This window comes from Erithacus rubecula, assembly GCF_903797595.1.
Source record: "Erithacus rubecula genome assembly, chromosome: 1".
In the NCBI taxonomy this organism is placed as follows: Eukaryota; Metazoa; Chordata; class Aves; order Passeriformes; family Muscicapidae; genus Erithacus; species Erithacus rubecula.
The window spans coordinates 80,858,614-80,884,581 of NC_136658.1; the positions used below are offsets into that span (position 1 = coordinate 80,858,614).

The 25,968-nt window shown below is 38.2% G+C and overlaps 1 protein-coding gene across 2 annotated transcripts in view; it reads right to left on the minus strand.

Annotated features, from left to right (window-relative positions):
• Nucleotides 1-25,968, minus strand: part of GABRG3 (gamma-aminobutyric acid type A receptor subunit gamma3) — a 285,119-nt gene that overhangs the window by 45,030 nt on the left and 214,121 nt on the right. For both annotated transcript variants that reach the window (XM_079316769.1, XM_079316768.1), the window contains exon 6: nt 4,118-4,255. In XM_079316769.1, coding sequence (XP_079172895.1) covers nt 4,118-4,255 — 138 coding nt within the window. The remainder of the gene's footprint in view (nt 1-4,117; nt 4,256-25,968) is intronic.

Below are 25,968 nucleotides of genomic sequence, written 5' to 3' on the forward strand. Positions count from 1 at the left end.
CTGCAAAAATCTCTCAGGCTAAAAGCATCTGAGGAAGAATACAAACAACACTTGTATAATGCAAAGAAGTTTTTAAGTGAATGAAAAGAAGGGTTTTGTATATATCTAAGAGTGGTTTTAAACAAATGAAAAGACTTTTTGAGGGAGATATCAGCAGAAAAGTGCAAGCAACACTACAACTCAGACCACAAGCTTTAATTGTGGAGTCCTCCATAATTCTATTGTAGATTATTCCTGGTCTTTGTTTTTGTTCTCTTCCCATGCCCCACCCCACCACCCCCCTTAAGGGTATTTGTAATGTCTAGGACGCAGAAAACTGAAGTTTACTACAAACACACAGAGTGCTTTTAAAGATGACATCCTTCCCTTTCCTGTTGTCCTGGTCACCTTTCCATTAGCTGACTTGCAGTTTTAAAATCTGCACATTTTTTCTATACATGCAGCTTGTCCTTTCTTTTCACAGGTGGCTTAGTGCTCCCCACTTTTAATTACTTTTGTCAGCCTTATTTGACATTGCAGCAGGGGAAGTGCTCTTGTTACAGTATCTGACTATCTTGCCAGATGGCCACAGCAGAATTTTCCAGTATTTGTGAATTAATTTGATATCACCTGACAGTGAGAACTTTCTTAGGGTTCAAGATAAAGGTTTATGACTGTACTACCAGCACAGTGATTTCTGCTGTTTATTGCATGCAATCACCATTTGCAGTAGGTATTATTTTTGTGTGTTTATATCTTAGCATTAAGTTAAAAAATAAATCCTCAGGAAAAAGCTGTTCACTTCTTCCTGGTGGCAATGAAGACTTTATTTGGCTGCCAGCTTATTGTAAAAAAAGAGCAAAGTACAACACTGTGTCAATAATTTAAGCCACTGCTAGTTTAGTGCAAAAGATGACATTTTTCATATTGCTTAGATTTCTGAAATACACTCTGTGACAGCTGGCTTCCTACTCACATACCTCTCAAATTGTCATAGATTAACATAAAGGTTATTTAAATGTCTGAAAAAGGTTTGGAAAGACTGAAAAAAATAAAAAAAGCAGAACACTGACAAGTCTTAAATCTAATAATTCTGTCACGAAAAATGACTACCAAGAAAGGACATAATGCAAATGAAGAACAGCATTAAGTTGCTGTGTGGTCAGTGTGACCTACCTTCATTATACCCAGAACATGGCTGAACAGGAGATAAAAAGAGATCCCCAAGCTGGATGTAGGAAGGTAGCACTGCAGCATCTCTCACATAATATAGATGTAATTTAGTCAGAAGCAATAGTGTCATAAACAAGCAGAAAGGTGTGAGAAGCAAAGAAGAAATTAAGGTTTTGAATCCATCTCTTAGTGCAGGACTGGTCCCTGCATCTTATGCCTAGTCTGCTTTTAAATGCCCTCTGTAATAGTAACTTCACAAATTTCCCTTGGGAGGAAGACATGATGTTTAGTACCTTTTTCAGACAGCTTTTCTTGGTATCCAGCCTGTTTCCCTTCTCCTAACTTTTTATTTGGAATGATCCCTGTGCAGCACCCTGAACAATGCTGCTTTTCCTTTCTGTGCTGAGTCTGCAAAGGGCTGGAGGCTGCTGGGGCATTTTGGGCTTCCTCACGGCCAGAGCTTAGGGTGGGAGCTGCTCTCTCTGAGGAGCAGCATGAACTCGAGGACACCCACAGTGTGCTGGGGGCAGCCTCAGGGCAGTCTCCTTCTCCAGGTGCCTTGAATGCAAAAACTTGGCATCTCTTTTTTGGCCACCTGCAGCCCCCCGTGGCACGGCTGCAAAGGAGATGTGACACCTGGAAGAAGCAGCTGCCACCTCCCTTTATCACAGATTGTCCAAACAGTAGGAAACAGCAGCTTGGTGGGTTCTCTAATTCTCAAACTTCTTGGATGGCTTTACTTCAGTAAATAGATATGTTCCAGAGTACAGATGCCTCTTTATCCTATTTGTTCACATATATTTAGACACAGCAGGTAGTCAAAGAATTGCCTCAATTTTTTTCAGAGACATATTACACTGTGTCCTGTCCCTTTTCCTCTGTTTCAGAACTCCTTACACTACAGCATGGGCATACTCAAGGTTTTCCTATGTACTTGCTTTTCCTCAAGTCCTGGCCCTGGTTTACTCTTGACAGTAAATATTGTTGACATTCAGTAAACCTGGCCTTTGAAATTACCTTGTACTATAGAGTAACAAAATATAGTCTATTTTCTGAAAACTCAGGTCCTCGTGCAAACTCAGGGGTTTATTTTTTACATCTCTCACATGTTTGTTGACACCTTTCTTAGATAACTGATGAAATGTACAACTCATTCTTCTGACCTAATATCTCCAGGTGACAATACATACATTTTACATTGTTTCTTCCACATTAGATGCCACAATCTCCTGACAGGGATTTTTTTGTTGTTTTTGATTTTTCAGTATTTGAATAAGCTGCAGTTTGTCAACAACTTTCTGACACTGTGGTGCATATAGGAGAGTAGAAATATCATGTGGTTCCAGTAACTTAAGTTCAGTAGCAATTATACAAAAATATTGTGCCAACTCACTCATCTTAGTAAGAACTGGGCACATGCTATAAAGAACATAGGAAAAAGGTTTTTCTTTGTTCCACATTATCCATTCACTTGTTTAAATATGACCTCTAAAAATATGGTTTTGCCCTGGCAGAGTTAAATAGATTTGTTTACCAAAACACTGCTGTTAAATTAATAATAACTCAGTAATCCTTTTTCATGCAATCATAGAATGCTTTAGGTTGGAAGGGGACCTTGAAGATCATCCAGCTTCAACCTCACTGTTTTCTTGGAGCAAGCTGAACACCTGCCTGCCCATGGGAAGCAGTGAATTAATTTCTTATTTTGCTTTGCCTGGGTGCACAGCTTTTTCCTTCCCTATTAAACTATCTTTATCTTAACCCATGAGCTTCCTTGCTTTTATTCTTCTGATTCTCTCCCCCATCCTGCCAGAGAAAGTGAGTGAGCAGCTGCATGTGGTTAAGCTGACAGCTGGGGTTAAACCACATACATAGATACTTTAATGATTTAGTGTTTGTATCTGATTCAATTTATGGGAAATTTGCATTCCTGTGTAACTTGCACATTAAAGGGCTTTGTATCCATACAAAATACAAGTTTCACATGTGTGCTCTTTGCAGCATCTTCTCCTGCTAAACCACCATCTCAAAATATTCACTAAAGCTTTAGTGACTTTTCATTATAGAATTTGCTATCTAGCTCTAAGAATTCATTGCTGATATTAGTGAGTGGGCCTGGACTGAACAGCAGTAGTTTCAAAGATTTATAATTTTTTAATTATTAATGTTATTCACAGTGTTTTTAAAAGAATAGCTTAGCTTTGCTTACCTTTAAAAAAAAAAAAAAAAAAAAAAGAGTCAGATTTTTTCAAAAATTCACCACCTGTTAAGCCGAAGGTTGCTTCTAGCAGATTCCCTTAGCAGCTGTGAGATTACCAAATCATGGTAATTATGAGTTTACTGCAGTCACATATAAAGTTTAGACACAGTGTGACCTCAATTTATCCAGTTCAAATAATGTATCCCATTTAAACACTTTTTATCTATATTACTGTGCTATAAGAAACAGCAAGATTTCTGAAGAAATAGAATAGGCATCATGACATTCTAACTGCAATCATTTGGTAAGGTCACTAGCAAAGGCATTTATCAACTGAGAGAATGTCTTTGAAATGTTGAGAAAAAATATTAAACCATTGTCTGAATTATTAAGTACAGAAAGTGTCTAATTTCACTAACCTACTATTGTGCTAAAAATCTTTCTCTTTAATTTATGGTAAAGACAGATTCAATGCAGGAGTGGCTTAATAAATGAGGAATGAGAATCAGAGAGTAACTCCAAGCCTGTAACAAACAGCCATATCAAGCAAACATTTATTCCTCAGTTTGTGAAATCACTAGAAGAGTAGAGATTATCAAAAATCAAGAAAAAGTCAATATTTCTGAGGTCTGAACTTTACAGATTCTAAGATGAACATTGGAACATATTAAAATCAATTTTCACTTGAATGAAAGCAAAACAAGGATAAATATTTTTAAATAATCTGAATTCCAGAAAAAGCACTACCATTTGTATCATTCTTACCTGCAGAGGTTTTCACAATTTCTGAAGTATTTCTGAGACCCATAAAGTCAAACTGATAGAGTCTCCAAGATTTCTGGTCAGCAGCCTCCACTGAATTTTTCCTCCATCTGTAAACCATTTCCTCTTTAGGATAGCCATCTAGAAATTAATATATATACACACACACACATGAATATTTTTCATTTCAGAAAAAAATATTCTGCAAAATATCTATTCACTGTTTCAGTGCTATTTGGGAACACCTCAATTTCTGATCTGGTGCTTTGTCAGTGAGTTAAGTGGCATCATCAGCCAGAGTTGTATGACACACAAAGGTAGAGTCATAGTACTCACAAAAATAGAGTCATAATACCAGCAATCATTGTTTTTCAATGATTTCACAATCACTATTTTTAACAATAGGAAAAATATGATTGATTCTGTCAGGAACATATCTCTTCAGAGGTGCAGTTGACTAAGTGGAGGTCCAGACACAGAAGTATGGTGCTTTACATAAGCTCTGGAGAAGCTGTGGAAACCAATAGAATGCAAAAAATGGGGAATAACTCAGTGTAAGATGTGAATTGAAAAGGATTCATTGCTTTAAAAGTTGCAACAGTTCTAATGAGGGGGATGCTACTGTACTTCTGAAAGAAACAAACAGTGCAAAAGAAAGCAAAATTTTAATTAGCATGGGAATTTTAAAGTGATTATGCTAACATATTTCTTCTGAAGTCTGGGGTAGCTAATGAGGCATCACCAGATCTCTACTGCTGAAATAACTTCTGAAAGTCTTTTTCAGTTTAGCACTCAGTGGTCACAATTAATTCTTATGCCAATTTTTAATTTCCTTTTTGTTAGAGAATGGCATTTTCCAATCGATGTCCAACAAATCTTCAACCAGTCCAAACCATAATAATAAACCACCTAGAAAACAACAGCCCACTGATGCTAGTTAAAATTGGATTGTTCTCTAATGCATAATACAATCAATTTTTATTCATCTCATTAATATAATAGCTGTAGATTACAAGGCAAATTAAAAGTCTAACAACAACAATAGATGGTTAATATAATTGTCACATCACTAATTTATTTTTCCTCATTGAAAATTGATACATTTTTATATTTGCATTGCAAAACAACCTCTCTGGTCATGGTGCTATTTCCTTGATGTCTTCCTCCTATGTCTGTCTTTTCAATCTTGTTTAAGGTTCCACCCTGCCAGGGCACTGCTCTAAGGTGTGCATGGCCTCATTTATCCTCTCACTAACACAGCAAGAAGGTCCCTTAGTTCTAATCTAAAAAGATGACTAAGAAATCACTACGTGTTAATTCAAAATGTCACATTCATATATTTTCCATCAATGTAAATAAAGAAGTAACCTGTGAAGGACCCAGCTGAGTAACAAACACTGTTCTCTCTGAGAACTCTGGCTGCCAAATAGATTTCACTGCCAATTCTGCTGTGCAAGTCTGTGAGATTGACCTAAAGGTTAATTTTTTTTTGGCTGGCAGATTATGTCAGAAGATGCAGCAATACGGAAAGAAGTCAAGTTTTGCAGGGACTCCAAGCCATAGATAGCCCTGAATGATCTGAAATCTTCTTGACTGGGGCTCCTATTTGACTGAGCCCTCTGATCACATTTCCTCCTCTTCCAAGTAACAAACAATAAGATGAGGAAAAGGCCTCCATTTGCACCAGGGTGGGGGGTTGTGGTGTTGGATTGAATATTAGGCTATATAAGATGGAGTCCCTTTTCTCAGATAAATTTCACTACAATCATTGTAAGTAAAAATATTTCAAATATCTTGCAAGTAAAAAAGATTTTATTTTTTTAATACATGATTTTTAAGTGATCCAAACTGATGTTTTTACATCTTTTCCCCAAATTTCATTGAAAAAGTTGTGCCAGGTAGTCTCAAATTCAATTTCTTCCTGTTTTTTTTCCTTTCTTTTCATCCCATAACCTCCCCACCAAAACAAAAAACAACAAACCAAACAAAAACCATAAACAAACAAACAAACAATAAACCTCACTGTCAGCATTATTGAAAGCTTGCTGTCATATTAACCAAGGCATAGCTGGTTAACCTGACAAGAACAACATGTAGTCATGAACAAGTTCATGAGACTCTCATCCTTCAAGATTTTTCCTGTGTTTATAACTAAGAAAGGTCAGACAGTTTCACAGTATTTCTCCTTTCAGTATTATTCATCATCCTTAAATCAAAAGTAACTGACTTCAGGAAGGTATTTCAATAGTTCCTTAATCCACAGTTGCTAAGATCTGCTCTTACAAATATTTGGTTGCTAACATCAAAAGAGAGAAGTACCAGAGATTCAATGGGAGTTGTTTCAACCTCTTAAATAATTGCTATTATGTTCTGCTCTGGTACCAGGTGACTGACTTCACTTTTCAATTATTTTAAAGAATAATTTTATGGAGGAGCAACACATCTCTTTGGACAGTATATGACTCCTAGAATTAATTTAACTTATAGAATAGACGGTTCATAATGGTTCTTCTTTGATGATATTCAATATTTCTTGGACACAGTCTACTTGTTTCCAGCCCTTTAAATATTTTATTTTAGCAAATATCAGAACTGGAGACTTCATTACTTCCACAAGAAGATTCAACCCTTGCTGTTCAGCTTCTTTCCACTTTCCCAGTATGACAAATGAGAGTAAATTACCTTAAATTTTTGGCCTTGTGTCTTCAAGTCATTCACACTGAACATATTTCTGCCAAGTTGCTTTAGGTTATGTAGAATATTCCCACTGCAGCAGGGCAAGTCTCCAGGAGGTCCTGGAGGCCTTCTAGCAGGTAGGTGCCAGTGAGAGGGGAAAGGATGATGGCATGGCAAGAAGACAACCAAGTGTTCTGTGTTACAGCCATCTGAATTCTGGCAACCTGCAGCTCAGGATCTTCTCAAACAAAATCTCTTCAACAACTTCATTTTCCCTCCCATCATTTCACTTAAATTCTCCTTCATTCTGGCCCAAAGATTGTTTAGTAGGCAGTGCTGCATCTTTTATATGCCATATCAACAACTTTTAGAGACCACTCTGATCATCTGGCTTTTTGTAAGATGGTTCTATCATGTTTTTGCAAAATTGGGTTAAAACCAAATTTGATTATTTCTTTAAGAGCTCAAGAGAAAGTATCTATGTAATGCTTTTTGTTTAGTTTCATACATAATGACTTTGCTTTTCTACTTTTTGCTTTTCTACTTTTGAAGGTGAAACTATTATAACAGAAAGGCAAATTGTCATGACAACCTTCGAGATTCTCTGGATTTTCCTGTATTTGCCCTTTTTTATTGAAATAATTTGACTCATGTCACCAGATCTTCTTATATCACCACCATATAATTTATAAGTGGAAGGTTAAAAATATTTAAACTTCATGCTCATGCTGCTTCACTTTTTAGGGAGACTGATTTATGCAGAAGGCTCCATCAAAGTGCTGAAAAAATGGTCAAGGCCAAAAATATCACCAGGCTGGATAAGAGGCATATGCAACTATAAGCTTGCCTTGAGAATTCGTATCAAGTGGCCCTGAAGCATGTTTGCTACAGGAAGCAGCACTGATGGAAAACCTCCAGCTTTTGTAATATGACAAATTGATGTCTGTTTGTGCATACTGCCTCTAACCTTGATTTCCCCAGTGCTGTTGCTGATCTGGACATCTTAGATCAGTGTCTGATGTCTTTGCTTCACTTTCTTTTGTGTGATAATGTGGCTATTTTGGGAAGTGAATAGAGCTGGAAAGATAGCTGAAAAGACATCATGTCAAAAAGGACAGAGACCATTTGAAGAGCTAAAAATTTTTTCACAGAAAAGCATCCAAGACATGAAAAGAGAGGCATAGAAAAAATAAATAACATCTTTCATCTCTCCAGACATACTTTACCCACTGTGTGAAATACATTTATTTCACTGCTGGCTCCCCACAGTTTGCATTCACATGTAACGCAGGTAGACTGGCTTACAGCAGAAAGATTAATGCAATTAGGCTCCTCCCTAGCCTTGCAAAAATTTGTGTGCTCAGAGTATGCAACAAGGAGCTAATGAAAGCAGCAGCAAAGCTGAAAATGTGGGGGAAGCACGAAGGAAAGTATTGGTTTTGTTAAGTATCTGCCAGGAGCTGATGCTTGTAACAAGAGTATGTTTTTGAAAGATGTAGTTGGACTCTGGGAAGGGTTTGCTTTTCCATGGGTTCCAGATAGAGACTCCAAGTCAGTGGGAAATGTGATCTGAAAGATGAGCTGCTGCCACCAGTGAGTTCTTGGGGTTTACATCGTGGGCATGGAGGGAGTGTTGTAGATTCAGGTGCTGCCAGGGAAGGGGGTCAGGAGAGGGAGGATGCTCTGTTCCAATTAGAGGGAAAGAATAAGCAGCTCTTTACACCCTACAGCCAGAAACACTTTGCCTCCTTGGATGCTACCTTGTTAACTCTGCTTCAGGCTAATTGGGAGACCTCTGTCAACACAGCCTGGGTCAGGAGAGGATAATGAAGTCCACAAATGCACCTTTCTCTGGTACCATGTTGTGAGTGACAAATCATATGCTTCCACAAAATCTGCCTGGGCTTTTTTTTCTTGTTAGCAGTCTTTATAATTGCCTCTTTGTTGGTGAGCAAACTGAATTTTAATCCAAACCTCTCTGTGTTTGGAGGAAGAGGTTTCTCAGTGAACTGTTCCTATATCTGTTGGGTGTTTGTTCTCAGAAGGCTTTTAAAGTAGGAGAGTCCTGGAAGTTCTCCTATTAAAATTGGCATTACCTTAGATTTCATGATTGTATGAACTTATTAAGCACAGCTAGATGGCAGAAAGAACAAAGTTTCAGTTCAATTAGTTTAAAATAAAACAAAATAAAAAATAGGGTATAGACAACTCATTATGTCTCTCCAGGAGGAACCCTTCAGGGCAGACTGAAACAGACGTAGGAAAAGTTTACTTAAGATCTATGGAAAACAATACTCATAATTTAATGCATATTGACATCTCTCTATCCACTAATGAAGGGGAAGGGGAAAGGGAAAGGGAAAGGGAAAGGGAAAGGGAAAGGGAAAGGGAAAGGGAAAGGGAAAGGGAAAGGGAAAGGGAAAAGGAAAGGATGAGGTACTTGAAAAGCAGCTATGGTAAGAACAATAAAAAAAGATAAATGTGAATCTTGTAAAGACAACTTTTAATCCTAAGTGATTTATTTCAGCAGTAGTAGATAATTGCACTTAGGTGACAACTACAGCAATTAGAAATGTTATTCTTTGCCCTGTTTGCTTGCATCAGTAATTGACACCTCATTAACAGTACATTAGCTCATGAAAAAAAAAAATCAACCAACATCACCATGACTGCAGATTAATGGATCTAATACTGCCCTGAAGTTAAAGGATACATGTCCCATTGAAGATAGCTTTTCTACCCACAGGTCTGCTTTAATATGACTGTAATACCATTCTGATAAAGAACTAGAGAATCCAGTAACTATCATTAACAGTAATGATAATTATCCCTTACCTGGGACTAGTTCCCTATTTGATAGAAGTGTAGAATCACTGACGTGATTTACTGATAAATTACATGGTATCTTAGCTTTTGGGAGGAACTTGTGGCATCAATTCTTCTTTTGGGCCTTCATAATAGAAAGAAGGAAAAGAGAGGTGTTGCTGTCACAGAAGTAGTTCCCAAAACAAGGATTTTCTGTGAACCAGCTTTTGTAGGAAGTAATAATTTCCTTGCTAATCATATACAAATTAAAATTTTTGCTCAGAGAAAACAGAGAATAGAAAGGTGAAAATGAGAAGGGAAATAAGGCAGGGAAAAATGAACATAATTGGACTGAAAAGAGAGAGGTTTTCTCTTGATGACATTTTGAGATGTGGCTTTTCCTTGTGCTGTCTTCTAAAATCTAACAGATACATCTCACATGGGGGTGCTAAGATTTTGTCACACACAGCCCTAGCAGTAAAAACTCCCTGTTGCAATTATCAGATCCTAAAGGATAGGTAGAGTAGTTTGAAATTACCTTCAGAAGCTAAGGCAATCCTGTTGCATCATCATACCTTTTTGCTCTATTCTTATGCTCACCAAACAATTTCCATTCTGATTTATTCACCAGTAGTATCATGAGTGATTTGGTGTTGGAAAATGGTTGGTTTTATCACATATTGTCCTTATAATTCCACCTTTCTATTGTTTTGAAAATGCCTTCATATTTTCTGAAAAAAAAAAACACCACCAAAACTAAAACTGAAAAAACAGTCTCATCTTATAGCCTGTATTGAGGTTTTTATATGTATTTTTATCTATATACTTATTTTTACTGCTTGCTAACAGTTTCATCTGGAAGGCAATTTTCAGGAGCCTCATTTGCAACAATCACTTGCATTGTTCTGGCCAGAAGTTTCTTTCACAAATTAATTTACTGGTAACTAAAACACCTGCTAAATGTTCAGATTCTTCTGATTTAGCCATATTTTATCCCCCTGCCTGACATCACTAACAGTAAATGGGCTGATTTCAGGTCTAGCTTGTTGGATATAAATTGTATCTGTTCTAAGGGTAGAATTCTGGCACAGATCAGAGTACTGAGGACAGAAAGTTTGCTTATTCATGTGCAGTCTTCTTTATGCTTTTTGTGGAATGGATACTTCACCTCAACTTCCCATTCTTTTATGAATGGAACAATGTGAAGATTTTGCCCTCAGTTTTCTTCAATACAAACCCCTTCCAGGGAAGAATGAAAGTCCAGAAAGCAGTTTTCCTAGCTCAAGTTGCCTTCAGATCTGAATGATTCTGGAATATGTACATGTTCTATTCTCCATGTATTTAGAAATCTTCTTCTTATAAACAAATAAGCAAGTAAGAGACAGAATTTCAGTTTCTAGCTCCGTGTTAGTTATTTTTCATGGCTAACATTGCTATTTGATTGGTGTTTCTTCACAAATGTGTGTCTTTCTTTACAGACAAAAAATAGACTGTATTCATAATGCGGTTCACAAAACTTCTGGTAATGTATTCCAAGTCTCACATTTTTATTGGCTGCAAGACTTGAGATGGTGATTCTCAGTAAAAGGACATTTTCAGAAATGTGTGGCAAAGAGGTGGCCTTTGAGAATCTGCTGGAGTCCTGTGCTGCTGCTTTGTCCTGCCCTGGGTCTTACACACCGTGGCCAGCTCTGCATGGAGATGGGAGGTTTCACCTGAGCACTTGCTGTGCTCCACAGGATTTAGGGTGAGATTCACAGAGGTGGCAGTTTCATCTCATCTCATCTCATCTCATCTCATCTCATCTCATCTCATCTCATCTCATCTCATCTCATCTCATCTCATCTCATCTCATTTCATCTCAATCTCCCTTCTTTTACACGTGCCCTACAACAACGCCTGAATGATGCTGAGAATTCAAGAACTGTGTGCTACTGCTGAGAGATCAGACTCATTACTGCACTACTAAATATGTACATTGAGTTCTGTAATGGAAAACAAACAGCTCAAAATGAATATTTTAGCAGCTAAAATATTGTGCTTGGCTGACTGCATGAGCTCAAATGAGAAGAGAAAAAATGATTTCTTTTTAGTTTATAACTGGCTTTTGAAGAACCTCCAGCTAAGTGCAAGATTTTCTCATGTGCATTTCAACACGAATTTTGTGCTGAGTGTGAAACTTTTGAGGTGCTTTCCAGAATTTTTGCTGAGATGTGCAAAGTCTGAGTGACTGCATACTGAAGTAGCATCTCAGGCAGATATAGGTGATGTCAATCACTCACAATTTTCTGTACCAGCAGTTGGCTCTTAATTCAGACTTATGTAAAAGAGGAAGACAGCATTATTTCAATAAAGCAGATGAAAAATATTTTTATAAATCAGGGAAAGTTGAAGGTCCTAGCATGAAAATTTAAAACCAAGCTTGCTTGGGACAGTTTAGAAATCAGAGCTATAAAATAGTCAAAGGAGAACATGAACTCCAGTTTATTAAAAGAGTATCTGTCAAATCTTCAATTCTTTGATCTGCTCACATTCTCTAAAGCCAGAACACAATCTCCCTTTTCCATTTATTTAAACTGCACTTTTATTGAATATGCTTAGTGACAATGACTTTCTAAAGCAAGCACTTAAATTTCTTATTACAGGGATGGACTGCAGTGCCACCAAAAGAGGCTGGTCAGCTGATTTCAAACACCCCAGCAGGAGCTGAATATCATTCTCTAAAGGCCTTTAAAGTATTTTTTTTTTCCTTACTGATTATGTAGGCCACCTCAAAATTAGGGGCAAAATAGCTGTGCAAGTTTAATGAAGTAAATTCCATCAAAGTTCTTTAGCACAAATATATGTATTTTGGATTAAAATACCTCTTTAATGTTCAGTATCAGTTTCAACTGTAATGGATACTACAAGATAAAATAATCCTGTCTTTACCCATTTAATTACAGTAATTAACTGTATCCTCCATGTAGGATTACTAAAATTTCCTTTAAGACTACCCTGATGAGAAAGATAACATTGTTTACTTCATGCATTGCTTTGGTAAGCAAAGTGCTGAGAAAATGTGTTTTGGCTCATCTGAAAATATATAAGGAAAAAGCAGAGATTCTGGTGAAGACTCAGAGCTCAAGTAAAGTAAACAACACAGCTTTATATAGCTCAGGAAATGAAAGAAAGTACACCTGTGAAATTTTTTAGTCCATGCAGATTGGGACAGAGAGAACATAATTTAATTACAGGCTTCTTCCTCCCACTGACAAGTAATCTAACTAATCTTTTTATTTGAACACTTGATATGAGGACTTGTTTTGTGTTTCTCATGTGCATCTGAGAGTATTTAAGGATTATTCTAAACATGCTTAATCCTTATCTTCCAAGTGCTACTCAATAATCAGTATGATTAAGTATGAGTGCAGTTAGAAGAGGTACATCTATTAGCAGCATTTCTAAAGATGGATAGGAAGACTTCATAAAGTAATAATTAATAATAATAATGTATAGATAGAAAATTTGTATTCACAACTTATAGGCAGCTCTATTTTTCAGTGTCCAACTTCTTGGGTTAGAAACTACAATCTATCCACACTGTCCCCCACATAGAAATTTTCTATCCAATTTCAATTACAGAAATCATTGTAGCTAGATATTTAGCTTGCATAATCCATATATTTTGGGACCAGCCTGAACTGTACATTTTCAGACCCATGAAAATGAAAATTTAGCTGTTGACAATATTTTTTCTGAATTGTCATGAAACCCATTACAGGCTTCACAGAAGCTGCATCAGCAAAGCCCATGACTTTACAAAACCATCAGAAATACACTATTCTCAGTCAACACAGCATTAATGGAAGCAGGTTATGGATTAGACTTCAATACAAGATTATTATATACAAGACTTTTACACAGATCTTCTCAGGGTGTATCAGGAATGAATAGCAAGAGGTAAAACAACAGAACACTCCAAATGGAAAACACAGGGGGGTTTTTGAGTACTGCCATTTCAGAGAATAAAATAATTTGTAGCATAAATTCAAAACTAAACAGCAAATTTTATTAAAACTGAGAAAGGACACTGCTGATGGAAATTAGATGATAGTCCTGTGTACTGCACCAGTCCAAGTATCCTTCATGTAATTTTCTCACCTTTTGAGATGCATCTATTGGTCACACTGATCTTTCTGTGACATGTCTGTGTATCTCAATGCCTTAATCTCTTTCTCAGATATGTTATTTCAAGCACATGAAATTTATTTTGATTAGCTTTACTTTAGCTTAGTTAAAACATTCTTGCTAAAACTTCTAAGCAGTCATGCTCTATTACTGTTCTCTCCAGATTCCCAGAGTGACTGTAAATCTCAGTATCTTACAGTACACAACAGGGTAAATTCTGAGTCTTCTGAGTGTTTCTTTTGCATTTTCTGGTCCCAGACTCTAATCATGATCTAAATCTCCTCAGATGATCCATTAATTCCCTAAAATTGAAGAGTTCTGGTGGAGGTAGAACTGAAGAAGCCAGCTCACTGATCCTTTATCCTGATAGAAAAAAGATATCAGCTCTGCCTCCCTCATGCATCTCAATTTTCTTTGGGGTGCACTATTTCTTAGCCCGTAGGTTCATGGAGAGCTTTGCCTGCAGTTAACCAGTAAGTATCAAATTCTTCAATACCTATTTTCAGAAGCAGATAAAATCTGAATCTACACACCTACCATACATAGTTCTGTGCTGCCTCGTTTTCTGATAAGGCTCTAGTGCATTAGAATTTTGTACCAACATAGAACACACCTGCCTGCAATAGCCCTGAATCCTCCTGAGCCTATGGCTCCCCCAAGTCCTTCCAGGGCATCAGGCTGCTGTCATCACACAAAATGTTATCACTACAAGGGTGGTCCAGGGTGCATGCCTGCAAGCCTGGCAGCTCTGTCCCAGAAAAAGGTGCTTTCTGTCCCTTGGATGAGTGACAGTGAAACAGCCTGTTCTGTGGCAGTGAAAATGACAGTAATGCCAGGTTCACAAAGCAGTTGCCAGGGTCTGTCAGAATCCTTTGCTCCTGAAAAATTTGTGCCCATGTTTCTGAAAGAAAATACTATCTGTATATCCAGCTCATGGAAAACCCTTTTTAAAAATTTTGGCTTGTGTGTTTCTACTTAGGAAGTAAAAAAAAGAAGAAACAATACCAAATCACCATTATCAAACATTGAGACTCTTTGGGCAAGATCCTACACTTGAAAATTTTTGGGGGTGGGTTGGGAATTGACTTTTTGGGATAGCTGAAATTTCAGTTTCTTCCCAAGTTCCTCATTGTTGTGTACTCTTCTTGTATCCCAGCACTAGTCTGAACACTGTTCTGAAAAGTGCACAGCTATTCTAGGCCCTATATAAATCATACTGACAACTATTAAAAAAAAAAACAAACAAAAAACCAGACATAAAATCAAAACATCAGCAGCTTTTGCTTCATGTGTCTCTTGACCAAGTAACAGTAATTAAATCTTTTTTAGCTTGGTTTGCTTAGGCAATGAGGCTTATGTAATTACATTCATCGTCTGTGTTTATATGCATGTTATCTGTCCCTGCTGCAATAAATTTTGCACCCATTCCCCAATTTTATTGTAATTTGACAGAAGAAAGTAAGTCTCAGATATTATATATTCTTTAAAAAGAGGTCCCAAATAAGAGATACATTTTGTTATAATACCCCTCAAGGTGGAAAAGGTTGCAGTCTTATGAACTTCTGGACATTGCACTAATCCAATGGGTTGAGAGGACTTTTTCCACAAAAAAAATGGGAGGGGAACAGAGCACCTGCTCTTAAAAAGGTATGTGGGATCATCCAATCCTAATGACATATGTGCTGTGGAGCTCAAAGTCTCAATTTTAAGTCTCAGCAGATCTCCTGACATTGTCTGTAATATGCCATTTCCTTTGTGTTGCCTTCATCACATATATCTCCAGCAGCACTACTTATTTTAGCATCCCTCCAAAAGACCTTTCCCTTACTACCAGCCAGTGATTTAGCATATGCCATATTAAATGGGCCTTAGACTGCTTGAATGGCTTTGCCCAAGGACTCTGACAAGCAGAGGATTTCATCCTTAGGCCTACCAGCAGGCAAAAATCTGTCATCACAGTGGCTTCTGGACACAGCTTTCTGCTTCTCAGCCAGCATAGATTTTTCAATTGGAATGGCTGACTTTGCTGTGGTTTCATGCCAATTACATTCCTTTGAAGATCACTGATAATAACAGTGCCCCAGATCACTGTTGCCACCAGGTCTTCTCCAATCTCATTACCTTAACCCTGTTAGGCTAGATAGGCATTCTGTCTTTATTTTATATATTAGTCCTGGATTATTTTAATACCCTATAACATTGCCTTTCCCTTAAAGCATTTTGGAAGAGGTGGATGTTTTAATTATCTCTTTTTCTCTCATCTGTCTCCTTCTCTTGATGGGTTAGAAACCCCAGTGCAAGTGACCTTCCCAGAGTAAGCTCTTTGACTTATATTAATGCACGAGTATGGGCACAGGGGGCTGCAATTTTCTCCTTGAAACTGAACACCACTAACAAAGGAACAGAATAAAATTTCAGCTGGAATCTAAATATGTTGAAAACCTGCGAGCACCTATTAGAAGATTCCTGGAACAAAAAAGTTTTCAATATTTGGAAAGTAAGAGCTCCCTTTATTGAATGACAGGTCTGAAGCTGTTTTTCAGTCACTTCTAGTAGCAATAAAAAGATCCTCTCTCTGACAAAAGGGGAGCAGCTTCACCAACCACTCATTACAGAAGCATATAGTTGTACAAAATGCCCTCTCCAAATTGCCCAGTTTCTTGTTTCCTCTGCACAGGGCTGCCTGCACAGGGTCCCCATACCTTTCACAGAAAGGTCCCCATACTTTGCACAGAAATTATATGACCTGTGACACGTCTCACTAATTTCTGAAAAAATTCTCCCATAGAAGTTAACCTGGCAGTCTAAATAAACACATGTACAGTATAACAACTGTCCTAGCTTTTCAGCTGGCTTGGCAAAACAAACTTTTGAAGGAAATAACAGTCACACAGCAAAGCAAAAAATGAGGCAGCCCTCCATCACTGCAGTAACCCTCTTCTTGTCTTGTAGTGAAATGAGGGCTGAAGTTCCCATTTGTCATCAGCAGCATAGACAGGCAAATTTGAATGGCATATGAAACCAATTGCTTGAACTCAGAAAACATGAGCTTTTTTCACAGGAGATAGGATGTAAAAGTATTTGTCTCCTGAAAGCACCACCTCCACTTTATATTTCTCCTTTTTTTTTTTTCCCCCTCTGATCAATAGACTTGTATAACTTAGTGAGTCACCCTTCAGTTCACCACCCCCATGTCTGGGTGCAAAGAATCAGAGAAGTGACATGCTGGGGAATGGGGTGACACAGAGAAATTGCCTGTGTGTTCTCTGGTGCAGTGGTGGAGAGAAGGTGGGATGCTCTCTCTGCTTCATTTACCTTATTGAAAGCACAAGTGTGGTGCCCAATATTTTAAGTGTTTACTGTTGCCTTTAAAAAATTTCAGTCTCTTCCTCTCTTCCTGATCACTCTATACAGAGTGCCATTCACTCTGCAGTACTTCCTGTTGTGATACTTAACTATTTTGAGCCCCAAAGCCATCATATTATTAAAAGTACATATTTCTCATGTTTCCAGAGATGTTTAATTAGCATGTCAGAGACACTAAATTAGCTGCAGTACTTACTTCAGAACATGATGGCACATGTGAGAGGACTCTGTGCAAATGTCCTCCCTCTACATGAAAAGACAGTCATAGCTTTTTATTTTTTTCCCCTGGTAGAGCAAATGCTTCAGGTGGCTGGAGACCCTTTAATCTGCTTCTCTTTAAAAAATGCTGTCCAGTGTCTGAACAATTACTTTGGGCGTATATTTCTCCTTTTTGATGAGATCAAGATATTGGTAAGTAATTTAAAGACTTATATATAAGTCTTACATATAATGGTTAAATAAGATATGGAGAGATTTCATAAGGCATGTTTCCTTTGCAACTGCACAGAATCCAAGGGAATTTTGAGAGTGAAAATTTACTTTTTCAGACCCAGCATCTTATATTGAGCTGGCATCTGCTGCTCATCAGTGCTATAATGAAGCCAAACAAAACCCTTCAAAACTGGATGCATTTTAAAATTGATTTATGACATATGGAAAGGTAGATGTTGATGCTGCTACACAGGCTGCCTAGCAGGTTTCTTCACCTAGGTGCTGTATGTAAGTGTAATACAAAGTACATTTTAATTGTAGAATGGAATTCCAAGCCTAAACCTTAATGTTGACTGCTTATAGCAGAGTTTGTATAAAATGTAAGAAAAGGACTGAAGGGGGAAATTCCTTCCAGTTATCACTGCTAATTTTTCAATTAAAACTCTGTTTAAAACAACAAGTGATCCAGTTCCCCTTTTGGCTGAGAAAGCAGCCATGTGTACTTCTGATTAAAATCTGCTGTTTTTTGACACACCAGGTGTGTTGGTGGGTGCTCCCTGTGCCAGGGGTGGAATACAGAAATGTGGCTATGCTGAGCTTGCTCTTGCTCTCCCTATTCCTTCTTCCATACTTGTGCAGGCAGCTTGCCCAGGGAGCCTGACATCAATCTCAATTTGAATTACTACAGAAATCACTCAGCCTCTGTATCCAGGGGCTGCAATAGGTTTCCTACGTAGATACAGATGCTTGATGCAGAGAAAATCCACATGCCCATCAAAACTATACCATCATGATGATCCTGATGATTGCTGAAGTATAAAAAAATGCAGCTGAAGTCAAATGCTGTGGTAGCTGACATTTATAACAAGCACAGCATGAACACAAGCTTCTGAATTCCCTTCCATAGCTTTGTGACATGAATGCTCCCAAGAAAAGGGATTTAGTAGACAAGCAGTATGGAAGATATGCATCACACCAAATAGCAACAAGAGAGTCCATAAACTACAATGACTGACTTCTCTAAGCATTTTTCTATGTATTTACATCCTTCAACTATACATGATTCTTTTTTTTTTCTTTCTTTTTTTTTTCTTTTTCTTTTTATTGTGTATTTCTCTGGATATAAATCTGGCCTAATATGTTTTAAATAAGATGCCACCTTAGTAGGACTTCCAAATGTAGTGCTTTGCTAGAACAGATTGATACCTAGATTAGTATTCTTAGTTAAAATGGTGCTCCTTTCTGTATTTTTCAATCTTGTTTTGAACCACCTGAGGTGACAATGGATGATGCCAAATTCAGAAACTCCTTTACATTTGAAGGAATTATCACTGCTTGCATAACAGCTGGTTACAATATGTCAGACATTACTTGAAATACATAACCTGGCATTATGGCTTGGTGTGATTCAAGACATTAAATTTTCCAGGTGATCTGAGGAGAATTCTTGTTTCCCCTTGCAATCTGTCATTGAATTAGGCATTTTTAAGAAGAAAGCACTTGTTTATAATGGAGAAATATATATTTTGGGGGGCTAAATAATAAATGCAGCTCAAGGATTAATTTGGCTTGGGTTTTCTCCTATCTAGTGATATGAGAAGACAAGATGTCTCATATCTGATGAGATATACCCAAGCCTGGGAGCCACATGACAGAATGCCTGTTAGGAATTCCTGTTAAGGCAGGGCTAAAGATGATTATCCTTGGGACAGAATGGCTTTTCTCCAAGAGCACATAAATCCCATTCAGCTTCAGAGTGTCTCTCCAGGTTTTCACATTCTTATTGTCCTTCCCAAAGAACAGAGCTCACTGAAGTGACTTATTGCTGTATAGCCACAGGGAATTATGCATCTATCCCAGGCCTTTCTTTTCCTTTAGGAGACTCAGGTGTGTAGCAGAAATCCTTGTTGTCAAGTGTCTTAATTCCTTTCTCTCTCTCACCTACCTTACAACTCAGTGATGACAATTTAACCATCTTACTTTACCAGGATCTTATTTGGTGTCTGTGATTCCTTGCAATAGCTAATGATTGGCTCCTAGAACTTTGTCACTTGTCACCTCTGCTCCTGACCAGTATAGTGCAAACTGGGTGGAAGACTCTGAGTTATTAAAACAGCTTCTCAGGGTCTAAGTTAAAGCTGCAACAACTCTAGAAAGTCATTGAAAACCCTGCCATCCAAGGGGCTGCAGCATTCAGAAAATAAACTGTAATCAAATGAAATTTTAGAAGAAACAAGAATGGGAAAATCAGCCTGAAAATGTAAATATTCCATTAAATAGCGCCTGAGCACCTGAAACAAGGTGTTAATCTCCAGCTGTCCTTTTTAAAAAAGTCTGAGAATAGGAAGAAGTGAGAGATAAATTATGAGTGTTGCTGGTTTCAGAAACTACATTTGTGTGAAGAGACATTGAAAAGTTTGGGACAGGTTATTTTAGGAAAAAGACAAAGTGGTGTTGACAAAGGCTTTCAAAATAATGTATGACATCAAGAAGGTGGCATGAATGTTTCATCCAGCATATATGTGTCTCCATGGATTAAAAAATGAAAGACCTTGCTATTAAATTCAGAGGGCAGAAAATTAAAAAAGGTAGAATTATTTTTCAATGGGCCATAAAATTTATGGCCCATTGATGGTTATTATCAACTCTATCATTAATAAGCCCCCTCCAAACATTAAACAAGCCTACAGTTAAGTTACCAGGATGTACATATTAAAAGTTTAAAAAATTAACTAGAATTTGGGAAAGGGAGAAACCCTCATCTCCTTTCAGGACATCTCAAACTGTGCATGAGAGTGCATTGGAAAGAAAGGAGAGATAAAGGCGAAAGGGCTACCACATCTGCTTCCAGAAAATCTGCCAACAATGATGGGTGCAAGGTCTTCACCTCCCAACGAGATAGGCAGTTTTGGCTGTGCATTTCGGCTTGAGGTTGAATAAAATAGCAAAAACTGATAGTCTTGTACTTTTATCACCTGGTATCTTGGGTTGCAATGCAGGATGTGCCCAAAAGTATGTATTCTATGACCATCTGTTGAAACCAGGAGGGGCAGTGATCCTTATCTCTGCTGGAGATATCCTTTGTTAATGGGCCAGCTACTAAAACCAGAATACTTTATCCTTTCCACAACCCATCCTTCCTTCAGGAAGATATCATTTGCTGCTGGGCCATTGAGTTTCACTGCATGATTGATGAAATTACATCCATCCCATTGGGAGATGCTCCAGCTAGGGGAGGAGCCAAACATTTCCTACCTAGATAAAAAACTGAGATTTTGAACACCAAAGTAGCCTTCTTTCTACTGGATTCCAGAAGAAAACTGGACTTTCCCACATCATCTCACTGGACCTTCAGAGGAAAACTGCACCTTCTACAGGAGCACTGCTCCAGGTGAACCACATCTGTCACTGCAGGAGGATGCAGCCACCATTTAATGGGGCTGCTACCAACACCCTGACTGACAGGGTGTCAGGCTGTATTCTGACTCTGTCAGTGTTTTGGGTTTGTTCTTTGTAATACTGTGCTTCTATTTCAATTTTCCTAGTAAAGAACTGTTATTCCTATTCCCATATCTTTGCCTGAGAGCCCCTAAATTTCACAATAACAGTAATTTGGAGGCAGGGGTTTACATTTTCCATTTCAAAGAGAGGCTCCTGCTTTCTTAGCAGACACCTGTCTTCAAACCAAGACACCTGGTTAGCCTCTAATATGTCTCTGGCTGCTGCATCAGTAATTTGGGAAACATAGAGTTGTTCCATCAAGCAGTGCACAACTAACTCTGGAAATTAATTATACAGGTACTGGGACACCTGCCCAAGAGCAGGACTGGCCTAGCTCAGGACAGCCTGGTTTAGGGGCACCTTAGAAGCCCAGAGCAAAGGGGCACAGGGAGCCCTTGGGAAGCACTGGGACACAGGGGAATCACAGTGTTTAACCCTGCTGAAGGGACTGCACTGTCAATGCAGTCCTGCCTGGCAGCCCAAGCCTTCTGAGTGGCAGAAGATTGCAATCAATTTCCCTTGTGTATCAGTAGCAGCAACAATCAAAAGATGTTTGCTGTCTTTCAGGACTCTTAAGGAGCAGTAATTTAAGGCAAAAGGGAAATAGAGCCAGCACAGATCAGCCTGTGATCTGACTGACGTTTTGGTCCAATTCACACATGTGCAGGATTCCACAAACCTCGCAGCTTCCCAAATTATCAAAATAATTTAATTTTTGCTTGCAGACTTTCACAGAAACTTCAGGTACAATCTGTTGCAAGAACATGATGCCGGACCAGATTTAGTGCCCAGTTTGATCTACCAATGTTTGTGTTTTTACCAACAGAGCTTTTATGTAAATAAAATGCTCCATTTCTGCTGTCCTTGTACACTCATCAGGTGTGAGCCAGAACAATTTCCTTCCATGTGATATTAAATACAGTTAAAAGGCGAATTCTTTTCTCAAATAGCTTGGAGACATGTTCATTCTTTTAGTGTTCTTCACACTTTGCTGATAATGCATTTCTTGTTTATGTCTGGGAAATAAATATACTCCCTTCAGTCTTAGATGCTGCTATACCAGTGCTGATCTCCCTGCCCTGGATGCCATTCCAGAAGCTATGCTGTAAACTGTTCCATTGCCTCAGGACCTTATATTTGCAAGGTCAATTGCTGCTGAAATGATGATTACTCTACAGCTGCTATGTATAAAGAGGGTGACAATCACAGTGCCCTTGAGCATTGACTGTAGGAGGTGGCTACCATCCCATTTTCTGTGCCAGACAAAACTATAGTTAACCAGTGCACTGTTCACTGGTATGGTCCCTGAGAGGGGAAAACTGAATAGCTGTCCTGTGATTTCATCTCTGGTATTAATACTAAACAAAAAATGCATCCAGAAAAGATCTTTAGAAATGAATCTTTCACAGACACAATGTTGATCCTGGCTTATTCATTTACTTCTTCTTATATAATTCAAATAAAAATGTACTTACTGCACATTTTCATATTTGCAGCTGGAAGCCAAAACTGAATTCCTGATTTGCTATGGAAGAATGGAGTGTAATTTCTCTTTTATAAATATAAAAATGCACAGAAGAGCGTAATAAGGCTTTGAAATTCCTCAAGGTGAGTGCAGTTCTTGACTGACACTGTCTCCTATTCTGGAGACAGTGTAATGTCCACTACAAAATGCCTTTCAGCCTTGGTCATGGGAAGCCAGCCAGGACCTGAATCCCTCTTTTGGATGCAGACTAACAGGTAAAGCAATATGGAGAAGAAATAACCAGCTGCAGCTCATCCCACAAGGCCAAAAACAGAGTCAGAAAAAGTACTGAGGGCTCTGGTGCCTTGAGCTGCATTTGCTGCATTGCACTGCTTATCCTAAAGGATTTCTGAATGCTGAATGTTCAAGATGATCCTTCAAAATGTTCATATTGTTAGGGTAAGCTTATTTTATGGTCCATACATTATCCCAGTCTCTAGACATTAAAGCTCATAGCCTTGAATATATTGGCTTCTTTGGCCATTGTAAAATTTCTAAATAGTTCTGTCTGTACATGACCTGAAAATCAGCTTAATAGTCAAAGGCCTCATTCTGTTAGCCTTCTTTATGGATAGAGCAGCAATTTTTTTTGTGCTTAGGATATCTCAAAATGCAATGGATATCAGTCACACAAGCTTAGGCTTTTTCTGGCCTTTTCAATTATTAAATATGAGGAATTTACATAATGGTAATAGAGAGTTGATTGAATTTTACTCAAATAAATTTTTTTTTAAAGTTATCAACCATCTTTCCTCAAATACACAGGGGAAAATAACGTATCTGGCTAAACTGAAGAAGTGAAGTAGATTTCTCTACAATTTGGCATTTCTTGCTGACTTATTTTTCTAATTAAGCATTAAAAAAATGAAGGTAAATTTTTTCCTCCTCATATTATTTTCTAGCTGTTCCTTTAATGATTCACCCAAGTTATTAAGAAACAAGAGAACCAAACCCAGATGTGATGTTCCACTAGCTCTGGATGTGGGGCCATGCTTGATATAACCAGTGTTTCACAGCTTCCTCCCTGCTGGTGCTCAGAGCCCAAGACCCACAGCACTTGAGCAGACCCAGGAACCTCCAAGATCCACCCAGGATATTATCCCACACATCTAGCTAAAATACTTTACTTATTCCAGAGTACCTAAATACTTTGGGAAACAGCCCAATCTAATCCCATCAATGTGAAAAGGCCCTGAGACATCCCTGGGAGGTTGGTAAGCACTGCCAGCACTGGTGCTGTTCTCCAGCCTGGGGCTGTTGATTTTCACCATGGTTTCACCTACCAGAGATTAAGGAAAGCCCTCAGCTCTCTCCTACCTTCTTGCAGGGTTAAGATTTCCCCCCAGAGCTCCTTTGCCCTGAATGTTTCCTGGAAAGAAAAAGTGAAATCTACACTTGGGTTCAGAAGAAATGATAACCAGACCAAAAGTAAGGGGCACTCTGGGAATTTCATGAGAGACTTTTGAATGTGTGGGATGCTTATGAAAGCAACTGGCATCTGGTCTGCTTCTCCCTCTGTGATACCTTCAGAGCAAAAGGATACTTTAATAATGAAAAAGTATTGATAGGTTTTCCTCAGTAATGAATTAAAAGTTTACAGAACACAGCAAGGAGCCTGGCATAATGACATTGCATTTTTGAAGTGTGGTTATTACAAAAGTATTAAATTATTTTTCAATCAAATATTTCATACACTGAAACACATATAGCAGCTGGAAAAAAAAAATCAAATTTGAATTCTTTCTTTAAACCCTGGTGATAAATGGCTTCCTTCAGGTTCCAGGAGATAGATAAATTCAAAAACAGGCTTTCATGTAGCCTTGATTTCTGCTATTCTTTCCACTAGGACTTAGGAATGCCATATAGAAGATAAAATTTAATTTCCATGAGAGGGCTGGATGACTCTGGGAACTGAAAGTGGCACATGGGGCCGTTTGCCTTTGCAAGTCTCAGGTTCAAACAGAGGTCAATCTGTGACTGAACTTTGCTCCTCTCTGATGGTGGTTGGGTACAGGGCCCGTGACATGGATCAGCCCTCACAGCTGCTTTCTGCATCCTTGCAGCTGGCACAGTCCCAGATATTCTATTTGCCAGATACTGCAGGGCTATGGGGACAGTGGTGAAAATCAGGAGGTCAATGACTTCTTTGTCATTGCTGGATTTTTGGTCTTCCATCTGACCAAGGTGAAGTTATTCACTTGGCAGCATAACAAAACTCCACTGCTCATATTGTACTATTTCCATGGCTGGCAGAGAGCTTAACTCTCCGTGGCTGTCAGCTGAACAGCTTCCAGTAGCACTAAAAATAAATTTAAAACCAATGCCCTTTCCTCCTCCCCATACACAGTATATTTCCACACACACTAAAATCCCCAACTCAAATCATGGCTAAAGATACTTCCACCTCCCTGTATACAAGCTGACCTTTGAAAGACTATCAATAATTTCAGTGAATTATAGATTATTTCCCACTGAACTGACACAGGAGGGGAAAAATAAGTCTGTTCTTTGAAAATTGGAAGGAAGAGATAGTGTTAAAAAGGTTTTTCTTAACTGTACTGCTATCATTCTGGAAAAAGCTGACCTTCATGAATTCTACAGTTTTATATTTTTATGCCATGAAACAGCATCATATTAAAGGCATGACAACTGCAGAATCTGAACTGGAATTGCTATTCATAGAGGGAGAATAAAATGCAATATGTCTTTGAATGTGTCTTCTTAAGGAGGCAAAATGAGATTTGACTCTAAAAGAGAGAGACAGGAAAAGGATCACGTACATTCTCATCTCCCTTCACCTTCATCAGCCCTCACCTTGAGCTGAACCTGCAGAGCCTGCTGCCCACAGCTCCCATCTTACCAGTGTATGCACAACACCTTGGAGCTGAAGGTTCTCACTGCCTTAGGTGCTTTCCACACACTATTTACAAGATCACCAAACTACAGCTCTCTGTGGTATTATAGCTTTGTATAGCTATGACATGAAGCCAAAATCATATTTCTGTGCCCTTAAATTTACAGTTGTCAATAGCAGTGGTTATATCAAATTGTTTTTTTGTTTCTTTTGGATTATATCAGCATTTCATTCTGCTTCTGTTATCTAATCAGCATGGTACATCAATTACAACAACGTCATTAAAACTGCACTTCTGGCAATTGAAACTGCCTGAAACACAGCAATACAATAATTTTCTAAATCTCCTGCCATCTATAGATACAAAACTCCTATTACGTTTAGAAGAAAAAAAATTGAAGGACATTCGGTGTTTCTTTGGATAAACGTAATTTTACATAGAAATACCAAAATATTTAATAAAAACAGTTGCAACTAATGTCACAGATTTTAGACACAACAAACCTCCAATGGAGTTCCTGGAGG